The sequence below is a fragment of the Cottoperca gobio genome, chromosome 8 (assembly GCF_900634415.1).
Source record: "Cottoperca gobio chromosome 8, fCotGob3.1, whole genome shotgun sequence".
Classification (NCBI taxonomy): Eukaryota; Metazoa; Chordata; class Actinopteri; order Perciformes; family Bovichtidae; genus Cottoperca; species Cottoperca gobio.
Genome location: NC_041362.1, coordinates 15,362,170 through 15,379,598, shown reverse-complemented (window position 1 = coordinate 15,379,598; position 17,429 = coordinate 15,362,170). Strand labels below are relative to the sequence as shown.

The 17,429-nt window shown below is 39.1% G+C and overlaps 4 protein-coding genes across 8 annotated transcripts in view; 3 read left to right on the top strand and 1 right to left on the bottom strand.

Moving 5' to 3' along the window:
- The first annotated feature begins 539 nt into the window (after nucleotides 1-539).
- Nucleotides 540-3,664, top strand: LOC115012746 (GTPase IMAP family member 7-like). Its single transcript, XM_029438528.1, has 2 exons — nucleotides 540-740; nucleotides 1,750-3,664. Exons 1-2 carry the CDS (start codon nucleotides 671-673, stop codon nucleotides 2,742-2,744), a joined length of 1,065 nt encoding a protein of 354 aa, XP_029294388.1. The 5' UTR covers nucleotides 540-670; the 3' UTR covers nucleotides 2,745-3,664.
- Nucleotides 3,665-5,091: 1,427 nt separating this feature from the next.
- On the top strand, nucleotides 5,092-10,490 carry LOC115012741 (histone H3.v1-like). The gene is made up of 11 exons (XM_029438523.1): nucleotides 5,092-5,133; nucleotides 5,232-5,407; nucleotides 5,588-5,650; nucleotides 5,730-5,863; nucleotides 5,959-6,009; nucleotides 6,095-6,149; nucleotides 6,304-6,534; nucleotides 6,615-6,694; nucleotides 8,479-8,524; nucleotides 8,717-8,885; nucleotides 8,971-10,490. Exons 2-11 carry the CDS (start codon nucleotides 5,236-5,238, stop codon nucleotides 9,128-9,130), a joined length of 1,161 nt encoding a protein of 386 aa, XP_029294383.1. The 5' UTR covers nucleotides 5,092-5,133; nucleotides 5,232-5,235; the 3' UTR covers nucleotides 9,131-10,490.
- ccdc97 (coiled-coil domain containing 97) lies at nucleotides 10,368-15,475 on the bottom strand. Its single transcript, XM_029438529.1, has 7 exons — nucleotides 15,034-15,475; nucleotides 14,764-14,940; nucleotides 14,267-14,426; nucleotides 11,928-12,016; nucleotides 11,613-11,802; nucleotides 11,321-11,444; nucleotides 10,368-10,681 (listed from the first exon to the last, which is right to left on the bottom strand). Exons 1-7 carry the CDS (start codon nucleotides 15,187-15,189, stop codon nucleotides 10,552-10,554), a joined length of 1,026 nt encoding a protein of 341 aa, XP_029294389.1. The 5' UTR covers nucleotides 15,190-15,475; the 3' UTR covers nucleotides 10,368-10,551.
- Nucleotides 15,476-16,808: 1,333 nt separating this feature from the next.
- Nucleotides 16,809-17,429, top strand: part of mrtfab (myocardin related transcription factor Ab) — a 43,959-nt gene continuing 43,338 nt past the window's right edge. For 4 of the 5 annotated variants that reach the window (XM_029438471.1, XM_029438476.1, XM_029438475.1 and 1 more), the window contains exon 1: nucleotides 17,149-17,291. The gene's annotated coding sequence lies outside the window, so the exon portion shown is untranslated. Of the gene's footprint in view, nucleotides 17,041-17,148; nucleotides 17,292-17,429 lie in introns of those variants that run through there. The other variant, XM_029438472.1, reaches the window with a different exon arrangement.

Here is a 17,429-nt window from a genome sequence, read left to right as displayed (position 1 = left end):
AGCTTTTGTTTCCCCTCTGCGAGGAGGGTCAAACCAATAAAGGCCATGGATTCCTCTTTGTAAATGCTTCTCCACTGTTTCTCTTTTGCTGCTGCTGCTCTTCGTCCCTCTTCGTCCCATTGGTGCACTTCAGAACCTCCTCAATAATGTTGTGCCACTTTGGATTTTGTCCAATATTTGTCCAAAACTAAGATAACGTTACATGGACTACAACCCCGATTAACTTTAGTACACAGATGATTGATAGATTTAAGATTATAAACAGCAGTGATTGGTAGGCTTGCCCTGCTGACTGACTGACAGGCATTACACAGGAGTAAATGCAATACACAATATAAAGAATACATTAGAATACAATGAATATGCCAAACTACTACAACTAAAATATGAACTTTAGAGATTGTATGGACCCAGTTTGGAGGTGAAATACTGCCCCCATTTCTTTGGAACATCTGGCTCGGAATTACACATTGAACCTTTAAACCTGTTAGACCTAACTTTGAGCCGCTGTCCTTCCCTCATTCCATTTCGTATGAATACCTTCACTTTCATTTCACACAGCAGCGGCAGGACGAGAAGCTGGAGAGTGGACTGAATTAAACAAAATAATACTTAGAACTTTACTTCTTTAACAGTCTCGCTACCCAGTAAACACTGACATTATACAGACATGAAGTTTGAGGATGTGGGTGAAAACATCTCTGACATGGCTGGTGAAGAGCTGGAGGATCAGTCAAATCGTAAGTATGAAAATGAACTTTTACACCTTTTACCAAGTCTCTCTGTTTTTTAGCTGTCCATAAAAACAAATGCAAAATGATTTTCTTTTTTTTTACTGAACTTTATTAAGAAGGATTTCACTTTTTTTTTATGGGACATCATTTTGTTACTCATCAGTTTTTAGTCGAATGTCTCACTTGGAGAACTGGTTGAACAGCTGCAGGCATGTCTGAAAAAGCTCTTTGTTGAGTTGTTAGCTGGTTTTTTTTTTTTTTTTTTAATGTTTTTTCTTTTCGTTTTCATTTCTGGTTAGTTTCAGTTAGTTTCCAGTGTGAGTTTCAGTTGAGTTTTTATTAGTTTCAGTATTAGTTTTAGTTTTGTATTCTTATCTATTACTATAATACTATACCTGGGGGTATTTCGGTGGGAAACAAGATGTAAGAAGTTCAGAATAGGTATTATAATAAAAACACTTTGTGAAGACCACTGACTGCACCAATGCCTCCTCATGCTTGTTGTTTTGACACATTTGACCAAATAGTCCAAGATTGAAAACTTAAGACATTTCCTGTATGTTTATATTTAAGTTTGTTATGTAAGTGCACAATATCGTTTCAGTTAGTTTTCATTTTTTTCACAAAGTCTAGTTTTATTTTAATTTCATTTTATTTTACTAAAATGTTTTTTTCACACCAATTTTTTTTATTTAACTATAACATGTATAAAACTAAGGAAACCTTTATTGTGAAGGTTTTTATACCTGGAATTATTTTGCTTCCAGTTGTTAATGTGTTCCAGAGTTTACAGCACTTCATGGAAAAAGCTGATTGTCCAAAATTAGATTTAAGATGTGGTATTTTATAGTTGCCGTTTACCATGCTCGTGTTACTCTGTCTTTGGATATATCTGGAAAGAGCCTCTGTGGTTAGACTGTTAATACATTTGAGAAAACAAAAAATGAGTAAAGCTCTCAGAGCTAAGAAGATTGTGTCAGTCTAGTAAAATGTTCCCTTTTTGTTGAATTCACAGAGGTCGAGCCCTTGAGGATCATGCTTCTTGGGAAGAGTGGGGTCGGCAAGAGCTCGAGTGGGAACACCCTCCTCGGGCAACAGGTGTTTAAATCAGACATGAAACTGAGGAGAGTCACTAATCACTGTGAAAAGGCGAGTGGGACCGTCAAGGATGTGCCTATCCCTGTGAAAGGGAAAACTAAGGATGTGTCTTTCTCTGTGATTGACACGCCCGGCCTTTTTGAGACAGACCGCAACAAGGAGGTAGTCGTGCGGGATATTCTGAAGTGTGTCAAACTCCAGGACCCAGGACCTCACGTCTTTGTGCTGGTAGTACCGGTAGGAAGGATGACGCGGGAAGATCAAGATACCCACACACTGATAGAAGCAATGTTTGGCTCAAGCGTGTGGGACTACACCATCGTGCTGTTCACCCATGGGGATCGTTTGGAAGGAAAAACAATAAACGACATCATCACCGAGAGTGAGGACAACCTCCGAAACTTCATACGCAAGTGCAGCGGCGGCTTCCACGTCTTCAACAACAAGACCCCGCAGGACCAGGACCAAGTGACGAGCTTCTTCGAAAAGGTCCAGATCATGGTGGCCCTGAATGGAGGGCATTATTACAAACCCAATCTGTACCCCATCAAGGAGAGGAAGGTTAGGGAAAAACAGGAGAGCATCCTGGCAGAGAGAAATGCTGAGATCAGCGGCAAGGAGACAGAGCTGATGGAGCGTTTCCAGGGGCAAGAGCTGGAGAAGAAGAAGAATGACCTGTGGAGGAAAGAGGAAGACAAAGCAAGAGTGGTTGCAGAAAATTACATCTGCATGGTCGACTACATTTGGATGTTCATCCTCATCCTGGGAGGAATAGGACTGATAGGTGTGATTTTTGGGGGACCAGTTGTGTGGCTTTCATCGGGAGTTTTGATTTGGAGTCTGATTTTGTTCAAGAAGCATATTATTCATCCAGCTATTTCAGGAAAAATACCATTTTTTCAGAAAATGTAAAATCATTGAATACCTTTACATGCACACTAATATTCCACTTTTATTCCAAATATCACAATATATTTTGAATTGGACACAGGTCATGTAACCAGCATATTCTGTTAAAATAAATAGAATAAAGACCTATTCGGAATGTAGCATTTTCTGATAAAGACTTGTGTGATATATCGATATTAATCGGGTTTTAGGAGCGTTCCTTTGACATGTATTCAGCGCGTATTCATTTATTTTCATTAGTCATGTTCAGTAAGAATATTGTCTTTTTTAGAATAAGGTCAAAAACTGGTATATTTTGTGCATGTAAACGGCGTCATTGTTAGTATGCTAATTAGTACTAAAGTCTACAATGGATGTTCAATTAAGGTAGTGGGTTTTATTTCAAAGTTCTTTTGTTTAATACTTTATAATTAGAAAACGGAAGGAAAAAAACCATGTTTTTGATTTTATAGCTGACTCACTCCCTTGTGAAAAAGACATAATCCACTCTCACAGTACAACACTAGTGTAAGCATTGCTAATAAGGTATATTATGATTGAAGAAGTATCAAGTGTTCTATCATAAATGAGTCTAGAAATAAAAAATATTTACTCAAGCAATTATTCTGGGTGTTAAATGATTATTTTGTAGTGTGCTATGTGACTGTAAACGTGATGTGATGATGCTCTCTGGTGGTGGGATTAACAGAATAACATGTGCTGGGTGGGCCTTCAAAATCCGCTGAACATCATTGAGGTGATTCAGTAACTTGGTTTCTGTTTCATTTCCTCTGTTGAGGGACAGCAGAGGTAAGACACTCTAATGATTTTATATTGTCAATGGTTATTCTGGTGATGTTTGAACAAATGTTAATCTTCTGGTTTCTCTTTCTGCAGTTGTGTGAAAATATTGTTAATGGCCATAATAAACAGACATAATTTCATATTGTAGTGTTTTTGTTTCACTGGCTTTCATAAAACATAGTTCAAGTCATATCGAGTGTGTACATTACATAAGGCATTGGCTCAAATTTCTCCGGTTAGTAACTATATGGGATTACTGTAATTCATATACAACTATGCGCATTTTATGCTGTGTATGAGGTATATATAGTTTGATCTCTCTCCGTCTTTCCAGATGTAACATTCGTGTGGACAAATATTTATTATTAACTTAATAAAACAGGATATGCTCAGATTGTATTCCCTCTACATTTTCAAAAAACCCGCGAGTCGCGGACGGCTTTGCATGAATTTGTCACAGATTTCCAGGACAGATTTTAAGAAGAGTGAACTTCCACTTTATATCTGACTGGGACGCTACAGGTCACTGAACGCCACCTTTAAAAGCTTTTAGTCCACCTCCCCTAGCGCGATAAAGCCCATACAACTCGCAGTTCCGGTCGCGCGCCAGGAAAGCTAGAAAAAAACGGAGCTACATCATACAAGATCATTCAAATAGATTTTGTTTTTGTCAACAACAGTCTGTAGTCTCTGTTGGATGCAAAGTAGCCAGGTTTCCTGCAGAAATAACTTTATTTTAGCGGTCGGAATTTGTCCACACCTCTGGTAGGCGGATTTATGTACACGCCTTTTCTTAAATTGAAGAAACAAACAAGCGGCTAACAAAGAAGTAACCAGTCCCCTAGTCCGTGAAGTGTGGAATGTGGACTTAAAGTAGCTTACTGCAGCAATAAATGAATTAAAGAGGAAGAATAGAAACAACGGGAATCGGTATTGCCATTCTTGTAACAAGGAGCTCTCAATTTAAAACACAAACATCTAAAGTGAAGCTTTAAACACAGTCGCTAATACGATGAAGGATACAGTTGATACAAGATGTCACATATAGTGTGTACTGAAAACAGTCTAAAGGTATATGAGTACTGCAAATAGATCAGCACAAATGTGATGATCTAAGATGGAGTAGGTTGAGCTTGTTGACTGATGTCCCTTATGTCATAAGTGAAAGTTTTAAGTGAAAATACAAACTGTCATAAGTTATGACAGTTTGTATTTTCACTTAAAATGTATGGCCAAACACAATAATAATAACAATAATAATATTACATGGTGTTAGACATGTCTGTGAGTTAGAACATATGCATTATATTGATACACTCTACCGTGCCATTGGGAGCTGATTAGGAAATCACAAACAAGGGAAGGCTGATATACAACAAAAATGATAAGCCATTAAACTGTGTTGTCAGAAAAATTGGGTAAAAACAACCTAAAAATACATATAATATACACATATATAATATACATATAAAAGCAGTTTGTGCTGTGGTGCACCACCCAGTCAGACAAAAACATACTTTTCACGTCATAAATGTCATCCTGTTCCTGTTCATCCTTCTCCAGTAGATACTCAAATAAAGTTTGTCCAGGTGAGAAGGCCTTTCAACAGGTATGCACAATAAAGTTATGAATTAACAACTTAACCTAAAAAGGTGCGACTGCGGTCTAAGAATTCAACTGTTGTTTGCTTTGTTTTCATTTCAAAAGAACAATGAAGCGGAAAATAAATAGGTCAGCAATCAATTCTGAGGAAGAAGAAGAAGAAGATTTGGACAGGAGATGTAGCCCGAGGATTAAAAAGAAAGTGAGATATATTGATATAAATGACGAAGACAATGAGCAGCCAAGCACATCCAACCACAGCCGGAGAGCACAAGAAAATAGTAAGGAATACATTGAGCATCCACTTGTCACAGGGAGGATTAAAAAGAAGAGGCCCTTACCAAAAGCTGCATCGCATTCTGTTTATAATATTGTCTTTGACATGAAAATACACTCAGTATTTATATTGTACTGTTAATGAATATGCTGAAAGTCAACTGTGTCTTGCATGCAAAATCTAGGATTATTGACTGTAACCTGTGGAAACAAAACGGGCATCCTGCACAGAGAAAAGCTGGCCAGGGGTAAGCAGAAACTTGTGTCTTATTTTTCTTTATTCTTTTGTCCTTTTTGTTTTTTTAACTTGTGTTGCCATATGTTTAGATGAGTTGTGTATCGAGAGTGAGGAACGCTGGTTTTTCCCCGGTGAATTCGAGAAATTTGGAGGAAAAGCCTCCAGTAAAAAATGGAAACAAAGTATTTACCTTAGAAATCAGCCTCTGCAGTATTGGATTGAGGTAAGATTCCTTTATGCACTGTGTACTTTTCTTTCTTTTCAAGAAAATGAGAACGCTTAATAAACTGCCTAACTATCTTCTCACTATTATCACAGAAAGGTTACTTAACCATCAAGACATTTGAAAGGAGAACTGGGACTGTAAAGGTAACTCAACATCAGAACACAATGTGATACAAATGCTTTCAACTCTGACACTGATGATGTGTCTTGTGTTTATTTTTCTTTAAAGTCCCGGCAAAAGAAAATCCTTTCACCTGATCGCATATCAGAGAGCGCGTCTGAAGGTTTGTCTGCACTTTCTTGTAGACTAGAAGGTGAAATAAAACAACAGCTGTGCCAAGTTGATATTATTCATCTGATATGTATTCAATGTTTCGACTTATTAAGTAACAATTAACGATTACTTAAAGTGTACATATTATTACGTCCCTGTCAAAGAGTCAGAAATACAGTCAGTAGAACAAACTGAGGAAGACGATGTTGAAGAGGAAGAATGGGATCGTGGCTCTGAAACAGATGAAGAGGAGGAAGAAAGGGTAGGGACTGAAAATGAAGAAGAGGTTGTAGACTCAGGAGATGAAGAGAGTAAAGAGGAAGATGAGGATATGCTTGCTCTAGACGATAGCAACGAAGAAGTTTTTGAAGGTATCGTCGAAGAAGTTTTTGAAGGTATCGTCATCTGTAGAAAAACTATTATTTAAATGAAGTGTTTACCTGTGGATGTGTGAATATCACTCTTCTTCTTCCAGAAAGGGAGACACCGTTCATTTCAACATCTGAGGAAAGTGCATTGAAGAAAGTAACATGTGACATTGAAAGGCTTCCAAAGGTGAGACGGAGAGAAACTGTGGAGTTGCTCGGGTTTATGTTCACAAAGGCAAAACTTAAACGGTCCAGAAATTGTAAATATTATGTAAATATTATGTAATATTATCGGAACGGATACCGGCGGATATACACATTTTATATATAAACTTGTGGAAAGGCCTGCGTTCTCTGCCTGCCCTTCTACTTTTATGCCTTTTTATGCAGATTAATGTAAAAAAACAAAACATTTTTGATATGAATGTTATGTGATCTGAAACATTTAAAGAGAAAACACAGTATCTCCCCCCCAACAAATAATCGTAAGCTATTTTGTGAATTTGAACTTATTAGCTAGTTAAATAAATGAATCTTTAATAATACATTTTTCAACATGTGATTTAAAGATATTTCAACCGCATGACATCACGTGATTTAGTTAGCTGTAGGCAGGACCAGTTTATGCGCTGTTACTTTTTCTCCAGTATGATTTAAGATTGAGTTATTGCTTTTTTATTACTAGGGCTGTCAAGCGATTAAAACAATTAATCTAATTAATCGCATATAATATTTGCTGTCAGAGCTCCGTGCGACGGGGGTGGTGGGGTGGAAGATGAGTGAATCAATGAGTAGGCATTATAAACTGGTCAACATGTCTTTTATTTCAATACCAATATCTTTGCCACAAGATAGCCTAACATATTTCATTGTACTATAAACAATCTCTTGTACAACAAAATGAACAAAACCAAGCAGAAGTCTTCTCTGGTAACATAAGTTTCATTGATCAACATGGAGTGTAACATCGGCCTCACAGTCCCTCTCACTTCTCCCTCAGACAGTCGCTGAGACAAACTAACTTGTTTACATTCTCAGATGTCAAGGCTGCTCTCTTCTTTTGCACTATGTTACGCTATCCGCAAAACATAATTGGCCTGCAGTCCATTGCAATCCAACTCGCGATTGAGTTGGTTAATCTGTCGGAGGTAGATTTACTCATTCTGCTTCTGAACCTGATCGAGAGCTTTGACGAGGCTGGTCGCTCAGCTTGGTGCGAGCTAGCTGCTAAGTGCTCTGAGAGATATGTCAGGCTAGAAGTACTGCGATGATACGAACATTATGTTCTGCAGGAATCACACAGAACGATGCTCCTGTGTACAGTTACATCCGGGAGTGTATTAATGTAAACTTTCCATTCACTGGGCCAAGTAACGTTTTCTCATCCGCTTCATCTGTTGACGAGGCTGCTGTGGCCGCGCCGCGTCGTGACGTAAAGGGTCAAGGGTCATCTAAGAGCGCGGTTAATCTGCGTTAATGTTTCTGTGATTCATTAATCGAAATGAACGCGTTAATTCGACAGCACTAATAAATACACAAAGTTATATGGTAAGCTTTTAGAGCTCTAACTTCTAACCTTAGCCCGAGTGCAGCCACTGCAGTTTGGTTTTCGCCCGTTTCATAGTTCTTATGAATTTTCAATACTGTCTTTTTCCCTCCAAAAATATACATTTGATGATATAACAATTTCTATGGTACGATGTCAAAATGTCAGATTCTGGTTTTAACCAAATACATAGTTACTACTGGATTTTAGTAAAACTACTGCTATTAAATAATAATAATAATAATAATAATAATGCTAATAACCATAAATACAACTTTGTAAAGTCAGACATGCTGTCATCTACTGATCTTATGGAGTCAACCTCACAGAGCCGTTAAGCACTCTTCATACTGAGCTCTGATGGTGAAGATCTCTCTTTACCGTTGAAAGGTGCTCTGATGATTCTGTTTGTGCTCTCGCTTCAGACCTCGAGATATCATCAGTCCAACGGCAAGGAGTATCCACTAAAAGGTTTGTAAATATTAATGTAATAATTGTCCTACTTGAGCAAACACATTAGTGACTGAGCTGTGTGATTAAATCAGTTGGATTTATTTGTGGGTTGATGCTCACAACCTAATGCGCTGCTTGTTGTTCAGTAATACAATAAAAAAAGAGATGGACAGACAGAACTTAAAACTAAAACACCTCCATCTGCACCAGCTAATTCAGCACCAAACATCAAACCTAAAAACCTGGATAAACATTTTGGATCAACCAGCAATCGCACTGCCAACCTCAGTACCTCACATGCGGCTGACCGTAGATCTGAGAACACAGATGCCTCCACCTCCGGCCAGGATGCAGCACAAGTGATGGAGCTGGACATGACGTAAGGGCTAACAGGCACATGATTAGGATAAAACAATGATGCTTAGTTCAAGCCAGACTTAAAACAAATTGTTTTCCTTCCACAGAGTTCCAAGAGCCTCAGACAGCACTCTGATCTCCACTTGTCTTAATCCGGATACAATGGACCTTACCCAGCTGAAGAGAGAGAAAGTCAAAATGCAACTAAAGGTCTTGAAGTTGCAAGATGAATACTACACTCTGAAAATAAAGGAACTTAAAAAGTGACAGGTACAGTGAAGCAAGCTTGCATGGTAAGCCTTAATTGTTAAAACATTGTTAAAATGTTTATTATTACAGGTTTGAAAACATGACAATGCCATCACTAAGGGATCACTGAGGAGGTTTACCAGTGCACCTAAAATGACAGTCGGAAACTGGTTCCACTTGCTAAACCTTTGAAAGGGATTTAGAGAGTGACAATATGTTTTATGATTTGGAAACTGTAAGCAAAACACACCCAAACAAATGTTGTCCCAACACACCCTTCTCTGAAATGTACGAGCATGTCTTTGCCGGAACATCACGTACCACGTATTTTCCACACTGCGAGGCCAGATTAGTTTTGGCAAAAGAGATCATGGATCTCATTTGCCAAAAAAAGGTTCTCACAAAATCTTGCTGGACATTGTCATTTACTGCATCTGATGATTAAAAGCATGTTGGTGTCAACTTGACCTGTTGAATTTTCAAAAAGTGACCTCACTGTGACAATGATTTGTACTGTAAGTACAGATGATACCAACATGATCTAAGATGTGCATCAGAAGTGCAGTTTGTGAGGTAGCCGGGACTAAACCTAAAACGTTATTTAAAGTTACATTACGTAACTTATTTTAAACACAAAGCGCAATCTTTTCCTACATCTAAGCGAGTGGTTTAGTTTGAATTCACGACGGTAACCACGTGTTTACTGCGACCCTGATGGAGCTCAAGTCGAAAATGAGGACTTGACTTTGTATCTGAGACCAAAGATAGAGATTGTGACTTCAAAGCATAAAATCTCATTTACTCTGCAGAATCCTGAAGCAATAACAAATGAATTAAATGTGAGGCAGGGTTTGCATTTATGCTACACACCTCATGTTATTGTGATAATAGAACCGTTTGTCCGAAATGAGTGAAAAAGGACCCAAAGCAATATCAGTTTCTGGTTTTATGAATGTTAATATTTGACACGTGCTATTTCCTGCTTGTAGTAATTGATGATCGTAAAGATGGGTATTGACTTTGAAAAATAAGCATAATATTGTATTAACTGTGTTTCTTTACTTCAATGCATTTAGAAAAGTAACATTGCGGGAATGTTGCAATATTGAAATATTTTGGGATCATTTTGTAGTTGTACGCTGATTTTACATCTACAAGTTTACACATGTTAGTAAATAATGTTTTCAGCCTCAGGAGAGGTCACATCTCACAACATAAACAACTAAAGATAAACGGGTTGAATTTACCGTGTGTATGTAAGGAGATCATCTTTATTGTATTTTGGTTTTTTTAGGGAACCATTTTTGAAAAACGACACTTATTACCGGCCATGTTTGCATTTGCATGTAACATTAACAAATAAAAATGCAAATCCTTATTTTGTACATTTGTATTTACAAATCAATCAAAGCGATGTGCAGTTGCTACTAATACAGCCACTATTCTGTCATACTTTCTTCCTCTTCCTCCTCCTCTTCATCATCATCATCATCTTCATCGAAGTATTTATCCTCCTCATCTCTGCTGACTATGTCCAAGTTGTCGTACTCCGGGTTCTCGTCCACCTCACTATAATGGACACACACGCAGACACTTTAAAAAGCAACACGAAAACTTTTTCTGGAGACAATCATTAGCTCACTATTAGATTGCTACTATGTTGATTCTTTATTACTTTGTATATTGGGACAAATTTAACATTCAACCTTTTGTAAATTACTTTTTTAATCTTGCAGGCATCTATGGTTGGAACACCAGCATCTGCAAAGTGGTTACATTTGAAAATTGCCACTAGGCTCAGGCTGTCACATGCAGTGCAGCAAAACCCACGTTTAAATTCATCAATAAGTTGCCTACATCCAAGCGATTCCTAAATTCCGTAACCACCCCCTGGCTTTTTATCCACTTTGACTCTACACTGATGTCATACATACTGGTCATACATGGCCTCTCTGGATACAATATGACGGAATATCTGGTGCATTTTTCTAATAATATGGAATAAATCCTCTTTTAATTTTTTCGTATTTTGACCCCCCAAATAACCTGATCAGCGCCAGATAGATATAATAATAATAATAATAATAATAATAATACATAAGACTTTTATGGCGCTTTTCTAGTCAAAGACGCTATGTATGTTTGTAGTGATTCACTGATGTACCCTTTACATGGTATGAATGCCTGTTAAGTAGCGGTGTGGCTGACCTATAGTTGATGTCCTTGTCTTTGCCATCGAGGAAGCGCTGGTGCATCTGACCGATGAACTCCTCCCTGAGCAGAGCCTTCTCCTCCGGGGTGGGCTGCCTGTCCCTCTGCTGGACAGTATTATCTGCAGCCGGGACAAAGAGAGAGACGCAGGATGAGCGACAGAACAGAGAGCGGCAGTCAGAGTAAGATAGGGAAAAAGGAGAACGTAGACAGACCCAGTTTTCTTTCTTCATATTAATCCGCACTTTCACAGAAACGACATTTATTTGATAGTTTCTGCCTCTCTCACCATCGTCTTCATCCTCCTCCTCCTCCCGTGCGCCCTCCTCTCTCTCCTGCTCCTCCTGCAGGCGGTTCTGGATGAGACGCTCCTGGTAGGAGTTGAGGAGGAGTTGGGCAAGCCCTCCTGTGCCTCCCGCTGGAGCCCCCGGTCCCCCCTGTGCATCGTCCAGCATGGCCTCCTGGGAGCGCTCCAGCACCTAAAACATTAGTCGTTCAGAACTCACTTTTAAAAACAAAAGGAGAGTTCAAAAATACTGCCTAAACTAAACGGGTAATTATGAAATAAAACTATGCCAGCACTGGCACTGCATCATGCCCTCACCTCCTCATCAGTCAGGTACTGGCCAATATATTGTTCATACAGCAGCGGTTCCCTCACACGCATCTGTTCGTCACTGAAATACTCGCCCTCTAGGGAAAAAAGGGAAGGAAAGAGTTTTTGTTTAACGCACAGTTGATGTACAGTTGTGGTCAAAAGTGTACATACACTTGTAAAGAACATGTATGTCATGGCAGTCTTCCAATACTTTCTAAAACTCTCATTTTGGAGTGATTTGGATTGATTGGAGCACATACTTCTTAGTCACAAAAAAGATTCATAAACTTGACCAAATGTGACCAAATCTGAGTCACAAATATACAGCAATGCTAATATTTGGTTACATGTCCCTTGGCCATTTTCACCTCAATTACGCGCTTTTGGTAGCCATCCACAAGCTTCTGGTTGAATCTTTGACCACTTCTCTTGACAGAATCGATGCAGTTCAGCTAAATGTTTTGGCTTTCTGACATGGACTTGTTTCTTCAGCACTGTCCACATGTTCGCAATGGGGTTTAAGTCAGGACTTTCTGAAGGCCATTCTAAAACCTTCATTCTAGCCTGATTTAGCCGTTCCTTTATCACTTTAGATGTGTGTTTGGGGTCATTGTCCTGTTGGAACACCCAACTGCGCCCAAGACCCAACCATCTGGCTGATGATTTTAGGTTCTCCTGAAGAATTTGGAGGTAATCCTCCTTCTTCATTATTCCATTTACTTTCTGTAAAGCACCAGTTCCATTGGCAGCAAAAACAGGCCCAGAGCATAATACTACCAGCACCATGCTTGACGGAAGGCATGGTGTTCTTGGGGTTAAAGGCCTCACCTTCTCTCCTCCAAACATATCTGTGGTCATTGTGGCCAAAAAGCTCAATTTTTGTTTTATCTAACCACAGAACTTTCCTCCAGAAGGCCTTTTCTTTGTCCATGTGATCAGCAGCAAACTTCAGTCGAGCCTTAAGGTGCCGCTTCTGGAGCAAGGGCTTCCTTCTTGCACGGCAGCCTCTCAGCCCATGCCGATGTAAAACAGGCTGGACTGTGGACACTGACACCTATGTTCCAGCAGCTTCTAGTTCATAGCAGATCTGCTTTTTGGTGGTTCTCGGTTGAATTTGGACCAACCTGACCAAATTGACCAAATTTCTCTCAACAGCAGGTGATAGCTTGCGTTTTCTTCCTGATCGTGGAGGTGACACGACTGTGCCATGCACTTTATACTTATAAACAATTGTTTGCACAGTTGATCTTGGGACCTGTAGCTGCTTTGAAATGGCTCCAAGTGACTTTCTCAAGTCAATTATCCACTTTTTCTGATCCGTGCTGAGATCCTTTGACTTTCCCATTGTAGCGCTTGTGGCTGAGTCTAATGATTGTATCCAGTGAGCCCTATTTAAATGGGCTCACCAGCTGTAGTCAATCATAATCACTCACTGGAAGTTAAGAGGCCATGCCACATAGCTCATTTGATTGACACAACTTTCTACATTACCAAAAATTAATAATTCATGTTGCTGTATGTATATTTTTGACCCAGCAGATTTTGTCACATTTTCAGAAGACCTATAATAAATTCATAAAAGAACCAAAGTTCATGAATCTTTTTTTGTGACTAAGAAGTCTGTGCTCCAATCACTCCATCACAGAATAATGAGAGTTTTAGAAATGATTGGAAACTCAAGACTGCCATGACATGTTCTTTACAAGTGTATGTACACCTTTGACCACAACCGTACTTCATCAGGTATACAGTACATACAAGACTGCCAGTGATGGTGTAGAAAATCTAAACTACTAGAGATGCACCGATCCAAGTATGACCGCCGATACTTTCTAATAACTATAATAGACAGCATACAAACATTTTTGTTACTTTTCTTATATGGAATTTTGAAATTCAATTGAATTTTAATAATAAAACATTGAACACGAATAAAAACAGGTGCAACATATCTATAGAAGAACACACAGGTGAACTTTTTAGTTTTTCATCTGGCTTTGCATCGTAGAAAATCAGCAATGTCAATGACATTACTGTCTGTGCCGCTGTGTGGCCGACTTAAATCCATCATGCATTTCTAAATTTCACTTCATGATACCACTGGTGGAAAATATGTTGTATTATAATATATATATATATATATATACACACATTTGTGTAAACTGACTCTTGAAAAAGAAAGCATACATTTTGACTGATCCCGTTGCTTGGCTGCACCATGTAAGAATGATTTAGAGTCATTTTAACACAGCTTCGGTGAATGAATTTACAAAGCAGAGCTGTCTTATTGAGAGAGCCTGGACAATTCTTGTCCTAAAGAAGTCTTTAGGAAACAGAGTCCCTACCCCCCTGTAGGGCCCGGAGGGCTGCGTAGCGTTGGTTTCGAACCCTTGTCCTGTTGGTGCGTGCTGCAGCTCGTCTCTGTATCACATTGCTGTAGTGAAGAGCCCGTGGATCTGAGCTGACGTGGGCAAACGCTGACAGGTTCTGGGGCTTCAGGCGAGCCTAGAAAATGGGGGAAGAGTAGATAACACAACAAAATAAGGTCAGCACAAAATCTATGCTGTCTGTATGCTTAATACCTTTTGCCCAATGGTGACTGTGCTGTGCCCCTTGATGCAAACTTGTGATTCATGATATTGTATGGCTGTATAAATAAAATTGACTTACCTGATTTACATTTATATCAAGCAATTTTCATAAAAAAAAAAAAGACAGAAGGACTGATAATACACTCTGAAAATGTGTATGTTTTGATGCACTTTCAGCTGCTGCCCACAACATATAGACACCAATGCGTTTGTAAATAGACACAAACACACATTGAGCTGTGCACACGTACATGGTACCTCTCCAGGAACACCAGCGGTCTGCTGCTGTACTGATGCAGCAGCTCCTCTTTGCGCTGCTTAAGCGTCAGTTCAGCGTCTCCTTTCTGCTGGCTCTTCACTAGGCTTCCACTTATGGCTATGGCCTCGACCATGTCGTTTACACAAATGGACTCAGCCTGGCTCACGTACTGTGTGAGAAACAGACACACAATCAGTAAAGTAGAAAGATGATGTCGTGTGCAGATGTATGCAAAACAGAGATAACGCTGCTGGTATGTCACCTGGGTGTCTTGTCGTGGCTGCTGGGTGTGTGTGGGGCGGTGGAAGTCATATTTCTGGGACAGAGCCACCACCGCTACTTCTGGAAATTCACTCTCATCTTCACTCTCACACAAACTAGGTTGTGTTTTAGCTGGAGGATCAATTTCACCCCACATGATCAACTGTTACCCAGCTTGTTTCCAGTGGCTCTTACAGGAAAGCCTTCCAGCGATCAACTAGCTAACGTTTATGTCCGTTAGTGACCGTATTCTGTACCGAATATGTTGTCTTGGAAACCGAAAGGGTTGGTCAATTTTCTCGATTCGGTGTAAAATAATTCCCACATGAAAAAAAGTAATTAATTACAGACATTGGTTTAACTTGTCTAGCATTAGCTATGTTTTGCCGCCATGTTGGTCCGTCATAATTATTGGCCTCCTTTCTTTTGCGTCCGAAACAATGGTTCCGCCCTAACCAAAGAGGTCTGACAGACTCATAACTGAAGACTTCATTTCACAACGGATTTCTCAACGGCAACATGAAGCTCAAAACAAATACAATTGACATATTTAAGGTATATAGGCTACTTATGTGGTTAAATATATTACTGGGGGAAACAAAGCTATGACAGCCCCAGTTATCATTAATGAATAAGGATAATAACAGGCTATATACCAATAATAAATTACTTAGCTTAATGTTGTTGTCTAGTGTTATTACTTGTAATTATAGATCTGTAAATCAAGTTAGAAGTGATTGCAGCCTCCAAATTGTGACACAGCAAAAGGAGTATTATATGTTGTATATGTAAAGCATTTCAGGTTGCACATTATAAATGTATTATTTGAATTATAAAGGTTTTTGAGCTCCGAATACATCTATATCTGTCCATATATGCAAGGATGAATAACAAAGTCAACTGTCATGGGGCCCCATAGAATTCAGGTGCTGCCAAAAGCTCCAGGCCAAGTTTGTGCAAACTACTCTGTACTAATTTAATTTGAAATCACTTATAATTATAAATAGAACAATATCGACTGACATGATATGAGTCCTGCTTTATTATCTGAGCTTCAGGCCCTGTCTTGATGAGGGTCCTGCTGTCAAAGTGTAGTTTTGGGAAGACTTTCTGTTTTGTCAGTGTTGTGCTTATAGCCTACTTATAGCATATTGCTAAATTGAATTGGGCCTAATTGAATTACCATGCATAATATCTGGGGCCAGGTAATTTACTATTCCAGCACACAATATGGACATATTGCACAAAGTGGGAGAAATGGCGTTTAGGTTTGTGTGATAATCCGGCAATGTATTTAGACTATGTATGCAACATTTGATAGAACATTCGAGGGATTTTTCACTTGTTTATTTCTTTCACCACCTCCCCTTCTGGCTGCTATTTAGAAGAAAACATATTTGTATCTCTATTTTATATTTCTATGAATTTACTTTTTTCTGTCTATTTTGTACGTCTTGCTATTGTCTTTATTGTAGCGCACTGTGTCGTCTGCTTAATAAAGGTGCTTTATAACAACCTGTGAAGAAGTCAAATAGTGTAAATTAAAATTGCACAAAATAGCAATTGTATTTATTTTAGTATAGTTTATCTTCAAATTCCACGGTCTCCTTACTGTATCAGTGCTAAATATTAAGAAATCAAACAATGCAAATGTTTTTTTCAAGTAACAAACGACATGTTTATAAAGGTTTCAGGACAGGTGAGTCACGTGAACTTTTCACTGTGGAGGCAAAAAGCGCGCGGCAGCAAAGAGGTGCCACTCCCACAGAAATATAATGGACTAACACTTTATATCTGCGTAGCTACTTCACTCTCATTGTGATATAAAGTGCGACAACTGACACATAACACTGGCTGTCTGCTCGGTCGGTGTCGCGTGAACGGGACTTTGTTGCAGCGCGAGGGTCTGCGTCGGTTTCGTCTCCCCGAGGTCTTTCAAGATGCTGTGTTACACCAGCACGAGACACAATGATGCCGGAGGTTAACCGGGGTTCCTTTCAAAACAATTGTACGCATTACTCTAACACTTGTATTTCCTCATATGGTAAACAATAAGAGTTGTATTTTGAAAGTTTCAACAGGAAATTGTATTTTTCTCATCCTGGTTGACTTCACAATGTTTAGCCTTTCGCACAAACTTGTTTTGTCAGCCTCCCCGGACTATGCCCGACTAGCCAAAAAGTCAGCTAGTCTTTTGGTTGTATGCGTTTAAGATAGACAATAACATGGGCAGCACAGAGGAACAAAGAGAGTACCAAGGTACGTATTTACAACTGAGCTGACTTCACTGCATGCTGCGTAATGCTCTTTGTGAGTTTACACACTGCTTATTAGTAGACTGTCAAGCCGCTGCTGCGGGACCTCACCTAGTTATATACAACACATTTATTAATGCTC

What these genes read in the sequence shown, in the direction of transcription:
- LOC115012746 (XM_029438528.1), top strand. Translation starts at nt 671, where the DNA reads ATGAAGTTTGAGGATGTGGGTGAAAACATCTCTGACATGGCTGGTGAA. An exon ending in GCTGGAGGATCAGTCAAATC is followed by an intron (nt 741 to 1,749) that starts GTAAGTATGAAA and finishes TTGAATTCACAG; the next exon opens with AGGTCGAGCCCTTGAGGATC.
- LOC115012741 (XM_029438523.1), top strand. Translation starts at nt 5,236, where the DNA reads ATGAAGCGGAAAATAAATAGGTCAGCAATCAATTCTGAGGAAGAAGAA. An exon ending in CCGGAGAGCACAAGAAAATA is followed by an intron (nt 5,408 to 5,587) that starts GTAAGGAATACA and finishes TGCAAAATCTAG; the next exon opens with GATTATTGACTGTAACCTGT. An exon ending in ATCAGAGAGCGCGTCTGAAG is followed by an intron (nt 6,150 to 6,303) that starts GTTTGTCTGCAC and finishes TCCCTGTCAAAG; the next exon opens with AGTCAGAAATACAGTCAGTA.
- ccdc97 (XM_029438529.1), bottom strand. Translation starts at nt 15,189, where the DNA reads ATGTGGGGTGAAATTGATCCTCCAGCTAAAACACAACCTAGTTTGTGT. An exon ending in AGTACCTGACTGATGAGGAG is followed by an intron (nt 11,803 to 11,927) that starts GTGAGGGCATGA and finishes CTAATGTTTTAG; the next exon opens with GTGCTGGAGCGCTCCCAGGA. An exon ending in GGAGGAGGATGAAGACGATG is followed by an intron (nt 11,445 to 11,612) that starts GTGAGAGAGGCA and finishes TCCCGGCTGCAG; the next exon opens with ATAATACTGTCCAGCAGAGG.